This window comes from Takifugu rubripes, unplaced genomic scaffold (assembly GCF_901000725.2).
Source record: "Takifugu rubripes unplaced genomic scaffold, fTakRub1.2, whole genome shotgun sequence".
NCBI lineage: Eukaryota > Metazoa > Chordata > Actinopteri > Tetraodontiformes > Tetraodontidae > Takifugu > Takifugu rubripes.
This window is the reverse complement of record NW_021821635.1, coordinates 486,723-506,676: the sequence shown is the minus strand read 5'-3', so window position 1 is coordinate 506,676 and position 19,954 is coordinate 486,723. Positions and strand designations below refer to the sequence as shown.

General features: G+C 51.1%; 1 protein-coding gene and 2 long non-coding RNA genes across 3 annotated transcripts; 2 read left to right on the top strand and 1 right to left on the bottom strand.

The window, feature by feature from the left end:
* The first annotated feature begins 6,211 nt into the window (after positions 1-6,211).
* Positions 6,212-6,796, top strand: LOC115248436 (uncharacterized). Its single transcript, XR_003887313.1, has 3 exons — positions 6,212-6,267; positions 6,344-6,402; positions 6,707-6,796. It is a non-coding gene; the product is annotated as an uncharacterized lncRNA (long non-coding RNA).
* Positions 6,797-6,809: 13 nt separating this feature from the next.
* LOC115248421 (arf-GAP with Rho-GAP domain, ANK repeat and PH domain-containing protein 3-like) lies at positions 6,810-19,661 on the top strand. Its single transcript, XM_029832123.1, is given in 30 exon segments — positions 6,810-6,946; positions 9,573-9,642; positions 9,737-9,857; positions 10,392-10,461; positions 10,463-10,577; positions 10,650-10,756; positions 11,176-11,376; positions 11,592-11,697; positions 11,781-11,963; positions 12,354-12,498; positions 12,585-12,689; positions 12,806-12,959; positions 13,813-13,918; positions 13,994-14,192; positions 14,540-14,603; positions 14,667-14,830; positions 14,906-15,118; positions 15,297-15,402; positions 15,526-15,673; positions 15,741-15,809; positions 15,924-15,998; positions 16,557-16,674; positions 16,746-16,874; positions 17,565-17,701; positions 17,781-17,863; positions 17,974-18,009; positions 18,129-18,192; positions 18,267-18,404; positions 18,473-18,511; positions 18,614-19,661. Coding segments are annotated over 30 exon segments (3,807 nt in total). The 3' UTR covers positions 19,019-19,661.
* LOC115248438 (uncharacterized) lies at positions 8,120-8,811 on the bottom strand. The gene is made up of 3 exons (XR_003887315.1): positions 8,700-8,811; positions 8,240-8,329; positions 8,120-8,167 (listed from the first exon to the last, which is right to left on the bottom strand). It is a non-coding gene; the product is annotated as an uncharacterized lncRNA (long non-coding RNA).
* Positions 19,662-19,954: the final 293 nt, after the last annotated feature.

Genomic DNA, 19,954 nt, shown 5'->3' with positions numbered 1-19,954 from the left:
ATGAGAGAAGTCCTTCTCAGTCCTGTTCTTCCAGAGAGCGTTAAAGAGACAGTCGCTCATGTTGCCTCCTCGTATCCCTTTGATCACGAATAAAATCATAAACCTCTGGATTCTACTTTTCCTTCTTTGACTGAACTTGTATTTGTTTGGATCCGCAGTACAGGTTGGGCTTTCAGAGTTACACTTTGGAGATGAATATGACCCACAAGAGTCACATGGAGCCTTTTGTACATCTTTCCCTGTAAATCAGTAGAAGATCAATCAATCAATCAATCATCAATCAATCAATCAATCAATCAACAAATCTCCAACATACATAATCCAGTCAAGTATTTTATTGATAAAATATAATGCTCCTAATTGTTAGTATAAACTTATGTTGGGATATTTCTATCCTCTATTTTATCTTCTTTTACTTTAAGTAAAGAGAAACGGAAGCGAATCGTGTATGCTTTTATTTTGAAATCGGCCGCCGGATCTCGCAGTGTCTCCGTCATGTCCAGCAGGAAATCTTTTCCGAGCAGAGCGAAGTTTCTTCTCCCAGAGCTCCCAGAGTGACTGAGAGCGGTGGGTTCTCCAGCAGGACCGGGACGAGGAGCTGGACCGGGCCAGAACCGGAACCATCCGGACCAGGAAACAGTGGGACTTAGAGGTGAGTGTGTGTGTGTGTGCGTGTGTTGTCTGTGTGTGTCTGTGTGTCTGTGTGTGTGTCTGTGTGTGTGGGTGCGCGCGCGCGCGCGTGCGTTGGATTTGATTTCAGGCACCACATATTCATGACCTGTGACCCCTGTGATGTCATTTCTCATGAAAGGGTAAAAGTTTAGAGTAAAGTCAGAGTTCACAGAAGTGAAACACCTGGGAGAGGAGACTCCAGTAATCTGATTACAGAGGAGGCTTCAGTAATCTGATTACAGAGGAGGCTTCAGTAATCTGATTACAGAGGAGGCTTCAGTAATCTGATTACAGAGGAGGCTTCAGTAATCTGATTAGAGGAGACTCCAGTAATCTGATTACAGAGGAGGCTTCAGTAATCTGATTACAGAGGAGGCTTCAGTAATCAGATTAGAGGAGGCTTCAGTAATATGATTAGAGGAGGCTTCAGTAATCAGATTAGAGGAGGCTTCAGTAATATGATTAGAGGAGGCTTCAGTAATCAGATTAGATGAGGCTTCAGTAATCTGATTAGAGGAGGCTTCAGTAATCTGATTAGAGGAGGCTTCAGTAATCTGATTAGAGGAGGCTTCAGTAATCAGACTACATAGGAGGCTTCAGTAATCAGATTAGAGGAGGCTTCAGTAATCAGACTACATAGGAGGCTTCAGTAATCAGACTACATAGGAGGCTTCAGTAATCAGATTAGAGGAGGCTTCAGTAATCTGATTAGAGGAGGCTTCAGTAATCAGACTACATAGGAGGCTTCAGTAATCAGATATAGGAGGCTTCAGTAATCAGACTAGAGGAGGCTTCAGTAATCAGATTACAGTGAGGAAAGACACTCAGTTGCATCATGGGTGAGCTGACAGTGTTTAACAGCAGGGCGTCGCTCCAAATGCAACTTCCTGTCAGGAGGAAACGCAACTTCCTGCTTAAACTTCTCCAGGAAACTTTGAACAGTCTGAGTTCAGGGGAAGCCTCCAGTATGGGCCGGTCCAGAACCACAGCAGCACCTGCTGAGGCCGGTCCAGAACCACAGCACCTGCTGAGGCGGTCCAGAACCACAGCACCTGTTGAGGCTGGTCCAGAACCACAGCACCTGCTGAGGCCGGTCCAGAACCACAGCACCTGCTGAGGCTGGTCCAGAACCACAGCACCTGCTGAGGCTGGTCCAGAACCAGCAGCACCTGTTGAGGCTGGTCCAGAACCACAGCACCTGCTGAGGCTGGTCCAGAACCACAGCACCTGTTGAGGCTGGTCCAGAACCACAGCAGCACCTGTTGAGGCTGGTCCAGAACCACAGCAGCACCTGCTGAGGCTGGTCCAGAACCACAGCACCTGTGAGGCGATCCAGAACCACAGCAGCACCTGTTGAGGCGGTCCAGAACCACAGCACCTGCTGAGGCCGGTCCAGAACCACAGCACCTGTTGAGGCGGTCCAGAACCAGCAGCACCTGTTGAGGCTGGTCCAGAACCACAGCAGCATCTGTTGAGGCCGGTCCAGAACCACAGCACCTGCTGAGGCTGGTCCAGAACCACAGCAGCATCTGTTGAGGCTGGTCCAGAACCACAGCACCTGCTGAGGCTGGTCCGGTGCAGGCCCGGTTCCCGGGGAGTCGCCTCCCGCCTCCACTCTGAGCTCAGGGAGGTAACGAGCTCCTCGTTCATCCGGCCCGTGAAGCTCGTTAGCAGGACGGACAGAAGAGTCGGAGGTCACAGGATGCTGAACCTGGCCTGATTACGCAGCTTCCTGTCGTTTTATTTCTCGTATCCATCATGTAATCACTCTTTTTTATTAATTTTGGATGAGTGGAACGTGCTGGATTACAGGAGCAATAGGGAGAATATAAATAAATAAATATAAATAAAGAGTCTTACTGCTGCTCTCCTCCTCCTGGGTTCTTCTCCTGGTCCTGATTATGTAGTACACACTCCAATGCCTGATTCCAGGTAACAGGAAGTTGTCTCCTGCATCAAACGGCTACGCACGATGGCGTCCGGTTCACCTTCCCGCCCCCCCAGTACCTGACCGTGTCGTGGCTGCTCCCAGTCAGCGTGAATGTGGTTCCCCTCTCAGCTGGGAGACAACGGGCTCTCTGTTGACCAGATGACAGAACCGCTGTTCTTCTCCTGCCTCCATCACCCACCACGCTGCTCCCAGTGCCGCTAAGACTGAAGGGCTCACTCTTCCACCCACTTCTGGCCTAGCCTAGCATGCCAACTGGAATCACAGGAAAAGAGTTAGCCTAGCCTAGCATACATTGTCTGTGTAAGACAAATTGTCACTTTTGTCAGTTATCTGAGTGCCTTTTTTTAGCTACCAGGCTAACCGGCTAATCTTGGCCTGTCTCATCATTCATTGGAGTGAGCTGTGTGGCTGCAGTGCTAAGGTTTGCTAAGGTTTGCTAAGGTTTGCTAAGGTTTGCTAAGGTTTGCTAAGGCGCTGTAGGGACGGCAGCTACTCTCTTGTTGACTGATTCTTGTCTCCGCAGATGGGCGGTGATGTTCTGTCCCAGCTGTCGGTCAGTGATGGACCGTGATGAATGTGAGGGAGCTACAGTAGCGTCCCGGCCCCACGCTGGTTGTCATGGCTTTGCTGGATGGAAACACACCAGTTGAGACACTTCTAGTAGGAATCCATCTGGAGAGGTCAGAGGCTGTATAAAATGGAAATAACAGAATTGCTAACGTGCTAAACTTTACATAAACGTGTGTAATCCCTTTTTACCCTACAACTGTCTGTCAGGTGTCAACAGTTTCTTCTAGCTTTAAAAAGCAGGACAGCACGCGTCGCCATTAAACTTTACAGATTCCAGAAGGTCTGAATCCACCTAAGAACCACTTCCTGGTCTGAACTGCATTCCAGTCGTAGAGGGTTAACGATGCTTTACTGTATTCTTGCGATGGGCAAAGGCAGGTCCACTCCTGGATAAGTCCCCAGTCCTTGTTGGCCCTCGATGAGCCTTAGTTCCGTGACCAAGGGTGCCGTGGCAGCGCTCTGGCACCTGCCCCTACTGTCAGACAACCCTCCATGTTGTCTGTACTGGGGCTTGAACTGAGAACCCTCCACTTCACAGTCCCCATCTTCACAGGTCCCACGAACTTCATGAGGCAATTACAGCTGATTCCAAGCAGAGCTGCTGGAGCTCTCCCTCACCAAGGGGATAGATCACATTGCTCTTTTCTCAGGCCTCTACAGACATTCGGTCTCTCCCAGTATTCCTGTTCTACCCCTCAAATATGAACCATCCAGAACTCTCAGGTCTACTGACTCTTCCCGAGGTTAGAAAGGTTTAGGGTGAAGCTGCGTTGAGGTTCTGTGGAGCAGCTATCAGGAAGAACCTGCTACCCTCCGTAGTCCTCAACCTCTTCTGTTTGTCTCTGAGGAAGCTTTTGTTCCTTGCTGAACTGAACTGATTTAGAAGCTTTGATTCTCTAATCTGGCTGTTTTTATTCATGCGTTTTAACTACCCTAACCCAAGAATTGCTGCTAGATGAATTTTAGAAATAAACCGTCTTTACTACTGCTCTTGTTAACGAGGTTCCAAGATCTGGAATGACACGTTCCTCAACACAGCAAAAAAGTTCTGAGTCCAAATAGTCCTGATTTGGTCACGTTTAGTTTCTGTTAGGTAAAATGGAGAGAGATCGCTGATGCTCTTCACCACAAAGATAATAAAATCCACAATCTCTCCTCAGGTATCTGGACACCTTCCAACAAAGCGGTCTCCTATTGGCTAGAGATCTAACACATCTGGACCATGACGTCTGGTTAGCCTGGGTGTAACCGCAACTGGGACACAGGAAGCGAATTCTGCGATTGGTCAGTCATGTTGCAGGGACCGAAGGTCAAGCAGCCGCTCCGAGCCAGTGTGATCTGACCCGTAACCGTTGTCATTTCAGTGACAGAGTGGCGTGGCAGTGTTGGCCCGGGTCCGCCTCAGGTCGAGGTCTTCAGGAACAGCTCCACTCCGAATCTTGCAGTCATGCTGACAAACTTTGATGGTGACAAACCAATTGAAAAACCAGTTCCCAAACCCAGAACAGTGTTTAATCGCCGCAGGACAGTACCCGTCCGCTTCTCCCCAGACCTGGACACGATGCCTCAACCCCCCCGGAGGCTCTCCCAGGACTACCTCTGCTGTCAAGAGTCAGAAGGTTTGAGCTCAATGAAACCAGTCCCTCCTCTGATAACAGCTCTGAGCCCAGCAGGAGCCAGGCAGCAGGGAGGAGACCCAACCGGAGTCTGTCTTTATCTGCTCCAGGGACAGGTTTTTACCTCCTGTCCCCCCAAGGATGAACTGTGGGGGTCCGTCTAGTGTGTACAGGGATCCTCTTCATTCTTCTTCCCCAGCAACGATGGAACAGATGTCACATGTTCTGTGGCTTCCTCTCCTGGGAACAGGTTATCTGGGTTCACTCCATCCGGTTCACCAAGTGCAAGCAGGATGAGATGGTCTCCAATGAGATCTACTGGGGGAACGTTTGCCCGGTTCCCTTGGCTCTACTGGAGCTGGAATGTACAGTAGTGCTCAAAACAGCTCCTCCAACCCCACCCAGACAAACAGCTGGCCCTCAGAGGAAGAGGTAGGTACTGGGAGGGGCTGTCCTGGGTCAGCATACAGTTCTCAGGTGGAGACGGAAGCTGCAGGGGTAACCTCATCCAGAACCAGGATAGAGGAAACATGAAAGGGTCAAACATTTGGATGAAAGGAAGCATCAAAGTGCTTGTTTAAGTTAGCAGTGAATACGCTACTTGAAATTAGCCAGATTAGCAATGCGGTATTAGCATTTAGTGCTAACCTGTTATGAAGATGGAATAAATGCTACAACTGTCAGTTGTGACACTCACGTCGGTTCCTCAGCTTCTTGTTACCTGTAATACTGGATCCACGTGTGCCAACGTGGCAGCAGAGAATCCGCCTCATGTCCGGTTCTGGAACTGTTCCCTTCAGTTCTGTGAGCAGTATGTATGAACGGTGGTAGAACCTCTAAGAAGCTGATGGGGTCTATTTGGCGTGTTGATTTCAGAGGCAGCACCCTCAGCAACAAGTCTACCGGATCAGCCAGAGGTGAGTTTCTGTGGACCTCGACCCACCTGTACAGCAGGCAGGTGAATCAAACATCTCATCCACGTCATGGTTGAGCCACATTGAAGACAACACTCACCATTAGGGTCTGGTCAGGCTGAGGATTTAGAAAGACCTCCTCCTAAGAGTAGCCAAAACTCTCTGAGCTCCACCTGGACTTCCCTGTAAAATCCGAATGAGCAGGATCCAGGGGATGAGAGGTCTTCTGGCCCTGTTTTCCCTATTCTTGGTCAGAACTAACGCTTCATTTGATCTTTTTCTAAAACCTAAAAACCTGTTTAACTGAGCAGAGACAGACCCTCCTCGAACTCTCGAGCTTCTAGCCGAGCACGTCAGGAAGACTTGATCCAAACAAACGGTCTGAAATTGAGTCGGTGCTCAGACTCGATTTCCTTGGTGCTCATGTGCGTTTGACGTTGGGGTAAAACTTCCTGTTCCACAGCATCATCAGGTGATCCCGAGCAGGAACATCAGTCCGTACTGGGAAACAGATTTCCAGTCCAGCTGGAACCCCTCCACTGAGGTCAGAGACGTTCCCGACATTGTTTCACAGCGCAGTTGTGACATCAGCAGTCTGGAATTATGGTTTGTGTGTCTAGAGCGAAGCAACCGGCCTCGAGGACAGAGAGACCTGGAACACCCCTGGAGAGGATCATGGGTAATACAGCAACTCTTCTCCGACACAGAGATCTTTTGGATAACGATGACCTGGATGATTGAGGATCTACACGGCTCCTCCCCCTCGCCATAATACTCACAGGAGCCTAGTAGTGTCTCTCTCTCATCTTCTCACTCATCACCCACCTGCCCCACCTGCCCCACCCACCTGCCCCACCCACCTGCCCCACCCACCCGCCCCAGCTGCTTTTTCTCTGTCTTTAGGATTCTAATCTGGGGCAGAGGATGGTGAAGGTTAAACATGTGTGGAACTGTTGGTGAGGGTAAAACGTGTCTTATTTTAGGCATCAGAAGTCCTCCTGGACAAGACGTCTCTCTCAGCCTCCCCACTCTGGAGACTCTCAGGGCTACAGCACCGTTGGAGGAACTACAGCTCCCACCTCCTGGATGTCACTTGCCCCCCCGCAGCCTTCCCTCAGACCAGAGGAGGATGGAACCATTTCACCGTACGCTAGCTACACTTCCATGACTGAGAAAGCCCCGCCCATCATCTGTAGCTGGTTGGATAAACTTTCACCTCAGGGGTGAGTTGGATTTCTACACCATGGCTGGTAGTTAACACATTTAGATGGTTGCTGGGGACTGGTTAGTGGTTCTAACCAGAAGGGAGGGGAGAGGGGAGGAGGGGGAGGGGAGGGGGAGAGGAGAGGAGAGGAGAGGAGAGGAGAGGAGAGGAGGGGGGGAGGAGAGGAGGGAGGGGAGGGAGAGGAGAGGAGAGGGAGGGGAGGGGAGGAGGAGGGGAGGGGAGGAGGAGGGGAGGGGAGGGGAGGGAGAGGAGAGGAGAGGAGAGGAGAGGAGGGGAGGGAGGAGAGGAGAGGGAGGAGGAGGGGAGGGGAGGGGAGAGGAGAGGAGAGGAGAGGAGGGGAGGGAGGGGAGGGGAGAGGGAGAGGAGAGGAGAGGAGAGGAGGGAGGGGAGGGAGGGAGGGAGGGAGGAGAGGAGAGGAGAGGAGAGGAGAGGAGAGGAGAGGAGGAGGAGAGGAGGGGAGAGGAGAGGCTGCTGCACCTTCAGCAACAGAGTCAACCTCAGCAGGGCTCAGCTTATAATGATTGATCCCTGGGGAAACACACGGTGGTCCTGGGATCAGCACAGGGATCACTTCCCTAAACTTAGCTTACAGATTATCTGAAAGACATCTGCTATAGTAAGACTGTGTTCTGAGCATAGAAGAATCCTTATCATAAATGTAAAAGTGATCAAAGAATGGTCTGACAGGACTGGGTTTCTGATGGGAAACCCCCCTGACACATGTTCTACCTCAACACCATAAGTCAGAACTAGATCTAGGGTGTGGTTAAAGCTGTGAGTTGGTTGGTTTATCTGCTGGAGGAAACCAACTGACTCCAGTAATGAGATGAAGCCATTTCTAAAGCTGTGATTTACAACGTCTACATGGATGTTAAAGTCTCCAATGATAAGGGAGGGTCCATCCCTTATCAAGGAGCTGGCTTTTCCAGAACCCAAGCTGTGCGTGGAGGCTAGCCCAGCTATCTCTGGCCGGTACCTCTCAACTAGAGGTAAGATCGGGCCTAAAAAATCCAGCCCGACCCGACCCAGGCCCGCAGGTATTAAAGCCCGACCCGGCCCGAGCCCGATCAATTAACTTGATTTGCTGGCCTGAGCCCGAAACAAACCCGAAATTTTATATTTTATTTGTGAGGATTCAGGAGGAGGAATTGTAGATCGCGAGGAAGGGCATCTGGGGTAAAGCCTCCTGGGCGTAGCAGGTTCACTATAGTCTTCGTTACTAAAGGCGGAAACAAACAGACTTGAAAAATCCTCCGCTGGAGACTGCGCGCACGGATGAATCCATTCATACATGTTTCTGGACCAGCTGCTGTTTGAGAAGTCAGACCCGCTGAGGTAGGTGGTCCAGAGCGGTCACCTCGGTGTAAAGTGCGTGTTATTCCTGTGAAATAAGGGAAATAAATAACCCCTCAGATGGATGGATGGAAAATTAAAAGAGGGGCGGGACCGCGGCATTCACGTGCGCACGGCATGGTCTGGCTCTGTTTAGTAGTTAAATAGCAATTAGCATACAGCGCCTTCTCTGTTTTATCCAAATTATTTATTTATAATAAGTATTCCTTAGTTTAGTATCCACACATCGTTTTAGTGTATATTTTTATAAACAAATATTTATTAAAAAAAAAGTCAGCGAGAGAGAAGCCCGGCCCGACCCGACCCGAACGTAATGATTGACATTTTACGCATTTTAAGCCCGAGCCCGACCCGAATTTCGGGTTGGGTCGGGCTCGGGCTCGGTCTTAAGATCTTACCTCTACTCTCAACCTCCTGCACAAGCCCAGGCTCCTTCCACAACAGTGAGGCGATGCCCCTGTAGCCAGAGGTTTGGCCTGAGGGTTGGGTTGCATCTGCCCCTCATGGATCTTTCTGAGGGTGGTTAGCCTACTGGAAGTTGGACCCATGTCACCATGACAGAGACCTGGCCACCAGAAGCTCACCTTCGGGCCCCAACCCCAGGACCCAGCGCCAATCCAGTCTGATATGTTTTTCACGATTGGTAGATGAACCAATGTTTGTCTGGCCCCTCACCTAGGACCCATTTTCCATGGGACACCCCACCAGGGGCATTACAGCCCTGGACTATTTAGCTTCCAGGATCATTCGGGCACACCAGCCCTTCCCCCATTGTAAGGTGATGGTTCTGGAGAAGGTGGCAATTTACACGTCGAGGAGGAACCAAACGGAAACCAAAGCTGTTGAAGAAGCTGCTTCAGTGGGGCGCAGACTGCATTTGGGTTCTTACAAAATCATACTTGAACCAATTCTGACAGCTGTGTCCCAAAAACATTGTCAGTAGAGACCAATTATGTCTTAAGTCCAAGAGAGACTGCATTGCTGCTTTGTTTGTTTGTTTGTTTGTTGTGTTTTCTAATGTATTTTGTGACCCTGTGAAATTGTAAATGAAGTCTTCTTCTTCAGGTTTCAGAGGCCAACACTGGCTCTTCCTCTCTTTGCTCTCTTCCTCTCTCCTTGTATTCTATCCATCCTGAGAGGCTGCCGTACCACCTCCTCCTCTTCCTTATCTTCTACTCGGTCTGTGGTGTCTGTTTGTCCCTCTGCAGATGCTTTATGATTTAGACAGTTGCCACCTGGAAATTGATGTCTTCTTTATTTTTATCTTTCAGGAACTATGTTTTCCAGAAGCGTTATGTCAAGTTTGATGGCAAAAATCTGATGTACTTTGGCAGTGAAAAGGTGAGGAAGAGCTTGATCTTCATCTGGGTGGATGTTTGTGGGAGTTGGGCCTTGATTGTGTGTGACAGCTTGTGGTTCACCTGTGGTCCGGCAGGACGTCTACCCCAAAGGAGTGATCCCATTGGCTGCCATCCAGATGGCCCGGCCAGCCAAAGACAATAAGTTGGAAGTCGTGACACATCCACGGATCTTTGTTTTCAGGACCGAAAATGAAGGTGAGTTTGTTCGTGTGCAGACATGAAAGTTTCAGCATTAACAGGAACAGGTCACCTGACCTGGCTGGAACAGGTCACGGGTCCTGGCCGGAACAGGTCACGTGTCCTGGCAGGAACAGGTCACGTGTCCTGGCCGGAACAGGTCACGTGTCCTGGCAGGAACAGGTCACCTGACCTGGCCGGAACAGGTCACGTGTCCTGGCCGGAACAGGTCACGTGTCCTGGCAGGAACAGGTCACCTGACCTGGCCGGAACAGGTCACGTGTCCTGGCCGGAACAGGTCACGTGTCCTGGCAGGAACAGGTCACGTGTCCTGGCCGGAACAGGTCACGTGACCTGGCCGGAACAGGTCACGGGTCCTGGCCGGAACAGGTCACGTGTCCTGGCCGGAACAGGTCACCTGACCTGGCCGGAACAGGTCACCTGACCTGGCCGGAACAGGTCACCTGACCTGGCCGGAACAGGTCAGGTGACCTGGCTGAAGCTGCAGCAGGACGCTGCCCTGGACGTTTACTGACTCGATGTTCTCCGCAGCTTTACGGCAACGATGGGTCGGAATTCTGCAAGAACATGTCAGAGATCAGTTAGTGTTTGGTCGGCGCCGTTTTTGGTCCTGGGCCACATTGCCAGAAACAGGGTTTCCTAGACCTGAAGGGAACCAAATCCAAAGTTTATGCTGCCATCATCATGGAGGAGATCTGGTTGTACAAGAGCGAACAGGTGAGAACAAACGTTCATGAGAAGGTGAAGATGGCTCAGGTCCGAACATTACTGCTGTGTGTTTGTGTGCAGTGTTTCCGTAACGGAATTGGCATCACACTAATCGAAGCTCACGGAGCAACAATTAGGGATGGGAAACACAAGAGCTTTGACCTCATCACCCCACACAGAACCTTCAGGTATGACATCAGCAGATGCTCTCACCTGGTCACCAGGTGAACCTTGAAGGCAAGAAAAGGCAACAAGCCTGCAAAACCATAAAGAAACAGATGATCTCACTGTTCCGAATGTTTGGGTTCGTGTCTTTGTCAATCTTCTAATCTTCTACCATTGTGTCTTGTCAGCTGCTTTCATCTGTTCTTTGATTTGTTCTTTGATCCAGCACCTGTGTTTCTTTGCTTGTCTCCTCTCTGTCTCACTCTCTCTCACTGTCTTCATTCACCCTTTCACACCCAAGACGATGGGTGAGGGTTAGATGATGACCACCATGTCGGTGCTTCTGCAGCATCACACTGATCTGAGACAGTGAATTGATATTTTTGCCGCCCAAGAATTTAGTTTCATTCAAGTCTTTTGTCCTTTGTCTCTGCCTGCTCAGTTTCACGGCAGAGTCAGAGCGGGAGAAGCGGGATTGGATGGAGGCACTACAGGAGGCCATTGCAGAAACTCTGTCAGACTACGAGGTGGCCGAGAAGATCTGGTCCAATCGCTCCAACAGAATGTGTGCCGACTGCAAGGCTGTGAACCCGGACTGGGCCTCAATTAACCTGTGTGTAGTCATCTGCAAGAACTGCCGCAGGTACCCGTCTTTGATCTGTCATCCACTCCTAGCATGGGATGCTATGACTAGGGACCAGAAGAACGGCAAAATAACATCAAAGCATAGGTTAGATGGGATTGGTTACCTTGACCGGATCTTAGATCCTGGTCTCTGGATGTTGTGGTCACCACATCAACCACGTGTTAGCTTTGTAGCTACATGAGTGTCCACTGGCTGCTGGACTCTTTTCACAGCATATTGTGATGTTGTCCAGGGCAACACCGAGGTCTGGGAACGATGGTGTCCAAGGTCCAGAGTCTCAAACTGGACACCAGTGTGTGGAGCAATGAGATAGTCCAGGTGGGTCAGGACATCCAGCAACAGTGTTGAAAGCTGCCGTCGATGGATTGGATCATGGTCGTTCTTGTGTTCCTGTCTGTCAGCTGTTCATCATGCTGGGGAACGATCGGGCCAATGAGTTCTGGGCAGCCCGGCTGAGTCCGACCCACGAGCTGGACTGTGATGCATCACCTGATCAAAGGAAAGAGTTTATCATTCAGAAGTACAGAGAGGGGCGGTATCGTCTGAGAAGCCCCGCCTTCAGCAACCAGGAAGAGCTGCTCAAGGTCTGGACAGACCCTGACCCTGACCCTGACCCTGACCCTGACCCCTAACCCTGACCCTGACCCTGACCCTGACCCCTAACCCTGACCCCTAACCCTGACCCTGACCCCTAACCCTGACCCCTAACCCTGACCCTGACCCAAGTTCTGGTTAACCAGAACTTCTCAAACACCTTTCAGTGTTTCTGTGTTCCAGAACATCTTTAGATGAGCTGCTGCCACGTCTGACTGTCTCAGCAAGACACAGTTTAGTCCGTTTGGTCCAACTGTTCTCCCCCCCTCCCCCTCCCTCTCTCCCTCCTCCCACCCCTCCCCTCCCCCTCCCTCTCTCCCTCCTCCCACCCCTCCTCTCCCCCCCCTCCCCTCCCCCCTCCCCCCCCCCCCCCCTACCAGGTCCTCTGTGCTGCCGTCTCTGAACAGACTCTCCTGAAAACCGTCACTCAGATCTTCTTGGAGGTGGAGTCTCCATCCCTCGGGAACAACGGCGACAGCCGTCAGCTTCAGCAGCACCAACCCCTGAACCACCTCAGTGCCTCAGGTCTGACCTGGTCTGCTGGTCCTGATCGCTGTGTGTCCATGTGATAACTGCTGTGTGTGTGTGTGTGTGTGTGTGGGGGGGGTTAGATCCAGGGGTGTACGATGAGGTCATGCAGTCGGTCTTCCATTCTGGTTACCTCTACAAGGCTGTCTCCTCCCACTGGGGGACATTGTCCAGGAAGACACGAGAAGGTGGGCGGAGAGTTTTTATGAATCAGTTTTAGCTTCAGAACTTCAGAGGCCTCAAAGCTGCAGTGAGATCATTGATGTTGTCTCCAGTCAGACTGACCAGCTGTGTTTGTTGTCAGATTTCCAGAAGTTGTGGTGTTCTGTGGACCGCTCTCTGATGTTCTACGAGTCGGACCTGTCGGCTGATCCCTGCATGCAGATCAGCCTGAGAGACATCGTGTGTTTAGGAGTCAGCCGACCCGACTCGTCCAGCAACAACGGATTCCTGGACAGGTCTGAACCGTCTCCAGCAGCCTCAATGATGGGTGGATGATGGGTGGATGATGGCTGGATGGATGGATGGATGATGGGTGGATGGATGGATGGATGGATGATGGGTGGATGATGGGTGGATGATGGGTGGATGGATGGATGGATGGATGGATGATGGATGGATGGATGGATGATGGGTGGATGATGGGTGGATGATGGGTGGATGATGGGTGGATGGATGGATGGATGGATGGATGGATGATGGATGGATGGATGGATGATGGGTGGATGATGGGTAGATGATGGGTGGATGATGGGTGGATGATGGATGGATGATGGGTGGATGGATGGATGGATGAATGGATGATGGATGGATGGATGGATGATGGGTGGATGATGGGTGGATGATGGGTGGATGGATGAATGGATGATGGATGGATGGATGGATGGATGGATGATGGATGGATGATGGGTGGATGGATGGATGATGGATGGATGGATGATGGGTGGATGGATGGATGATGGATGGATGGATGGATGGATGGATGATAAACAGATGGATGGATGGATGGATGATGGATGGATGATAAACAGATGGATGGATGGATGGATGGATGGATGGATGATGGATGGATGATAAACAGATGGATGGATGGATGATGGGTGGATGATGGATGAATGATAAACAGATGGATGGATGGATGATGGATGGATGGATGGATGGATGGATGGATGGATGATAAACAGATGGATGGATGGATGATGGGTGGATGATGGATGGATGATAAACAGATGGATGGACGGAGGGACGGAGGGACGGAGGGACGCGTCCTGCAGCCCTCTGCCTCCCAGCCTCCTGTACCTGTCTCTCCAGCAGGTTCCGCTACACCTTTGAGTTGTACCTGAGCTCGGAGAAGCTTTCCCACTTTGGTGTGGAGACGGCTGAAGCTCTGCACAGCTGGACGCGGTCTATCGGGAAGGTTGGTCCCTGTCCACCTGTCCACCTGTCCTCCTGTCCTCCAGGACCTTCTGACCACCGTGTCCTCCCTCTCCAGGCGGCGACGCCGCTCAGCTGCCACTGCCTGCTGACGCGGGAGTTTGAGCGGGTCGGGCGGCTGCGCTACAGAGCCATGCTGGACCCTCAGCAGTGGAAGGAGGCCTACTTCGTCCTGCAGAAGTCCAACCTGTTCATCTGTCCTCTCACTGACGGCGCAGCAGAAGACATCATCAACCTGAAGCGTCTGCAGGAGCTCAGTCAGTCCACCCGCTGGTGCCGCTCCATCAACCCTGACCCTGACCCTGACCCTGGCCCTGACCCCTGACCCTGACCCTGACCCTGACCCTGACCCCTAACCCCTGACCCTGACCCTGACCCTGACCCTGGCCCTGGCCCTGACCCTAACCCTAACCCCTGGCCCTGGCCCTGACCCTGACCCTGACCCTGACCCTGACCCTGACCCTAACCCTAACCCCTGACCCTGACCCTGGCCCTGACCCTGACCCTAACCCTGACCCTAACCCCTGACCCCTGACCCTGACCCTAACCCCTGACCCTGACCCTGACCCATCAGGCCGATTGATCCCTGCTTTTACTGTTGAAGGTGTTGCCTCCGAGACTGGGAACCACGAGAAGAAGGACATCCTCGTTCTAGTGGAGAAAGGAAGGTGAGACAGGCGTGAGTCTCTGGTGCCTTCAGCGTTGCTTCATCACGTCTTCTTCTTCCTCAGGACTCTGCATCTCCAGGGTGTCGGGCGGACGGACTTCTCCCTCTGGTACTGTGACATCCAGAGGGCAGCAGGTGGGAAAGGAAACGCTCTGAGGGAGCAGCAGCTGAGCCGAAACGATATCCCCATCATCGTGGACAGCTGCATCTGCTTCATCACCCAGTACGGTGAGGACGAGGCTCCAGAGCTCTGCTGAGTCGGGTCCACAGAACCGCATCTAACAGTCTCAACATGCTCTGAAGGTCTGGGCCACGAGGGAATCTACCGCAAGAATGGAGCAAAATCCAGAATCAAGCTGCTGATGGATGAGTTTCGAAGAGATGCACGAAATGTGAAGTTGCGTATTGGAGACCACTTTATCGAGGATGTGACAGACGTCCTCAAGAGATTCTTCAGAGAGGTGGACGACCCGGTCTTCATGGCTGACCTTCACCCGCTGTGGCAGGAAGCTGCAAGTGAGTCAAAGTTTGGATCATCCAGACTGTCCAGGCCAGTCAGGGACTGCCTGGTGGGTCTGGACCAGCTACTGGAGCGCTAATGCTAATGTTAGCATTGTGTGTGTGTGGGTGTGTGTGTGTGTGGGTGGGGTGTGTGTGGGTGGGTGTGTGTGTGTGTGTGTGTGTGTGTGTTCAGAAATCCGCCAGAGGAGTCTGAGATTGGACCGCTACAAAGACATCATCCGGACTCTGCCCCGCGTGAACAGAACCACTCTGGCTGCTCTAATAAGTCACCTGTACAGGTGAGCTCAGCACAGGTGAACCTTTACTCCCATCACGGTGGTGCCACAGCGACACAACGATAAGACTCATCATCAACCATCAAAACTTCAGTGGAGCTTTTTGTGATCATTAATATTGTTCAGGGTCCAGAAGTGTGCTGATCTGAACCAGATGTGCACCAAGAACCTGGCGCTGCTGTTCGCCCCCAGTCTGTTCCAGACAGACGGGAAGGGAGAACATGAGGTGAAGATCGTGGAGGACCTGATCGATAACTACCTCTTTGTCTTTGACGTGAGTAGAGATCTGCACAATCGGTGCTGCTCAAATTCAGGTCAGAAGATCACATGTGTCACCTCAGATCGACGAGGAGCATCAGAGTCAGATTGACCTGGAGATCAGCCTCATCACCAGCTGGAAGGACACCCAGGTAACGAGCTCACCTGAGGTCAGCGAAGGTTCCCTCACCCTGATTTCACTGTGTGTGTGTGTGTGTGTGTGTGTGTGTGTGTGTGTGTGTGTGTGTGTGTGTGTGTGTGTGTAGCTGTCCCAGGCTGGTGATCTGATCGTTGAGGTCTACCTGGAGATGAAGATTCCTGACTGCTGTGTTACCCTGAAGGTCGTTCACGCTTTGCTTCTTCACTAACTGAACCATCAAACTCATACTGGTTACTGCTAGTAACTCATACTGGTTACTGCTGGTAACTCATGCTGGTTACCGCTGGTAACTCATACTAGTTACGACTGGTAACTCATACAAGTTACGACTGGTAACTCATACTGGTTACCGCTGGTAACTCATACTAGTTACGACTGGTAACTCATACTAGTTACCGCTGGTCACTCATACTGGTTACCAGTGGTAACTCATGCTGGTTACCGCTGGTAACTCATACTAGTTACAACTGGTAACTCATACTAGTTACCGCTGGTAACTCATACGAGTTACCACTGGTAACTCATATTAGTTACCACTGGGCTCCTCCAGGTCATCATTGCAAATAAAAGCTGCTTCTTAAGTGACTCATCAGTAGAAACAAAGATTAGACAGTAATTAATTAAAGATCAACACTTTCATGATGATACAGGAATTCTTGTGAAATACGCTGAGCTGCACTTTAGTTCTGTTAGTTCAAATTGGAAGTCTGGCTGGCCCCTGTGACCTTTGACCCCACAGGTTTCCCCCACCATGTGTGCTGAGGAGCTGACCAATCAGGTTCTGTTCATGAGGAACGTTCCTGTTGGAGACAAACACATGTGGATGGCGTTTGAGGCAGTGGAGGATGGACAGCTGGGTGAGGGAGTCACCTGTATCCCTGTGGGAAGCACCTGATCTGCTGATCTCACGGTCTGTGTCCTGTCTCAGAGAGACCGCTGCACCCCAAAGAGAAGGTCCTGGAGCAGGTGCTGCAGTGGTGCAAGATGGCCGACCCCAGGTCCTCCTACCTGCTGGTGAAGAGCATCCCAACAGGACAGGGCCTGAACATCTTCACCTGTACGTGTGTGTGTGGGTGTGTGTGTGTGTGTGGGCGTGTACGTGTGTGTGTACGTGTGTGTGTGTGTGTGAGTGTGTGTGTGTACGTGTGTGTGAGTGTGTGTGTGGGTGTGTGTGGGTGTGTGAGTGTGTGTGTACGTGTGTGTGTGTGTGAGTGTGTGTGTACGTGTGTGTGTGTGTGAGTGTGGGTGTGTGAGTGTGGGTGTGTGTGAGTGTGTGTGTACGTGTGTGTGTGTGTGAGTGTGTGTGTGGGTGTGTGTGGGTGTGTGTGAGTGTGTGTGTACGTGTGTGTGTGTGTGTGTGAGTGTGTGTGTGTGTGTGTGTGTGTGTGTGTGGGTGTGTGAGTGTGTGTGTACGTGTGTGTGTGTGTGAGTGTGTGTGTGTGGGTGTGTGAGTGTGGGTGTGTGAGTGTGTGTGTGTGTGTGAGTGTGAGTGTGTGTGTTTATAATATAGAAGCATCAGAAAAAGAGGGGCCTGATCTTCAGTCCAGCTTCATTAATGTTAATGAAATGTTGGTTGTGGTTATTTAAACATCTCTTGACGTGTCAAACCTTTAAGACTTGAGTTCTATCGGGGGGGGGGGGGGGGGGGGCAGCTCATTGTTGACCACAGAACACACACCAGCACGTTTAAAGTTCTATCCACAGCTTGGTCAAATGAATTCCCTATTTCTCCATCGACCCGTCTCAGCCTATGAGAGTGACATCATGAAGGTGGGTCTACTGAAATGTCGCGAGGAACCTCCGAAGCTCCTCCAGGGCACCAAGTTCCAGGAGAGAACCTTCCAGATCAAAGAACACAAACTGTTGCTGCTAAAGGACAAGAAGGTTGGTGGTCAGCCCCCCCTCCCCCAGTTTGAACCCACTCAGTGGGCCCCCCAGTCCTGACTGGTGTGAGTTTTTCTAGAGCATCAGACCAGAGAAGGAGTGGTCTTTGAAGTCTATGAAGATCTACATTGGGATCCGCAGGAAGCTAAAGGCTCCCACCAGGTAACCAAAGTATTTTGATCATTTCCAACCATCCAGTCAGATCTTTGAAGTGAATTCAAGTCTTTTTTTGTGACCCTTGGACTAATGTGAAGTGCTGTTGCCCCCTGCAGGTGGGGCTTCACAGTGATGTCAGACAAACACCAGCTGTAAGTACCAGTACCGGTATCAGGATCCTGGCCCAATGCGACCCGAAGAGTTCTGGTTCCATCAAAAAAGATAGTTCTCTGAGTGTGATGTGTGTGTTGCCGTGTCTCTGGTGTCTCAGGTTCTTGTGCTGCACCTGTGAAGCAGACCTCTGGGACTGGATCTCCTGCTTCCTCAGGGCCCAGGTCAGAGTTTGTGTAGGATTTGCTCACACAACCTTCATGTGATTGCTCAGGATTCCACCCTGGGTATCTTCCAGAACGATGATCCGGTTCCTCCAGTTCTCCGCCGTCACTCATCATCAGACATCTCCAAGCAGAAGTTTGGCACCATGCCTTTGGTTCCGATCAGAGGAGATGAGAGCAACAGCAGCATGCTGTCGGCCAATCAGACGCTGGTCAGTCCAACCAAACCATCCAACAAGATCTCTGAAAATGCACAACTACATTTTTCTTTCTTCTACAGAGGAAGCTGCATGACAGAAGGACTCTCTCCATGTACTTTGTAAGTAGTCGATTCTGTTTGATTATGTTGTGTTTCATACCTTCAGGACATTTGGAGTATCTGGGTGTGTGGGGCCTGATCTGTCTCACCCTTCTCCTGCAGCCGATGAAGGGCCAGCAGGACTCTTTTGAGGAGCATTCTGCTTCTCCAGACCTTCCTGAACCCCTCTATGAGGAGGTTGGAGATTTTGGCCTGCAGGTTCTCAAGTCTCTGGAGACCAGCTTCTTGTCCAGCAGCACTGCTGAAACGCAGGAAGTCAAAGACCAACTGCAGCTCACACTGGTTCCTGTGGACCACCCTACGGTCTGTGACTCTCAGGTAGAACACAGCTCTGTGGAGCCTGTGGATCATAGAGGAGGAGGTGATGGAGGAGGGGTGGACTCATCAAGGATGAGGCAGCTGCAGGGCGTGTGTACACCATCCCAGGAGCTGCTCCTACAGGAGCTGTCATCCGCCTTCATCAAGAAGACTGAGGAAGAGGAGCAGGAGCCGCCATGTGATGTCTGATCTGCTGGGGCTGGAGCTCCTACAGGAGCTGTCATCCACCTTCATCAAGAAGCCTGAGGAAGAGGAGCAGGAGCCGCCATGTGATGTCTGATCTGCTGGGGCTGGAGCTCCTACAGGAGCTGTCATCCACCTTCATCAAGAAGCCTGAGGAAGAGGAGCAGGAGCCGCCATGTGATGTCTGATCTGCTGGGGCTGGTCACCTTGTACAGTAGACACAAGCAGTAAAAATACTCCTCACTACTTCACTCATTGAGGCTGAAAGTCAACAGCAAAGTATAGACTGACTTCATCATCGCCATCATCATCATCACCATCATCATCATCACCACCATCATCATCATCATCACCACCATCATCATCATCATCATCACCACCACCATCATCATCATCACCACCATCATCATCACCATCACCATCATCATCATCATCATCACCACCACCACCATCATCACCATCACCATCATCACCACCATCACCATCATCACCATCATCACCATCATCACCATCACCATCATCATCATCATCACTGTAGTTGTCCTTCAATATATGCCATTAAACTAAGTCAAATATTTAAGAGGAGAACTTCCTCCCAACTCTTTACCACTCCTGTTTACTTTGTGAATAAAAGATCATATTTATGATACTTTTGTGCGAACTATTGCGAGACATCACTCGGTGGTTGTGAAACTCAAATTGTATTCTTGTTATTTTGTTTTATTTTCTACTACGCTAACCACCCACAGCTGGTTGATGGTTCAAGCCCCAGGCCAGGGGCGGTGGGGGAGGTGCCCAAACACCTTCAGAGCACCGCCTAGGTACCCTTGAGCAAGGTACTGAACCCAGAAATGCTCACAGAGGGCCCTGAAATGAACTGGTATATCATATTAGAGAGCTTTGAAGTCCACGTTTGGTATTGATGGTGAGAGAGGGAGAGGA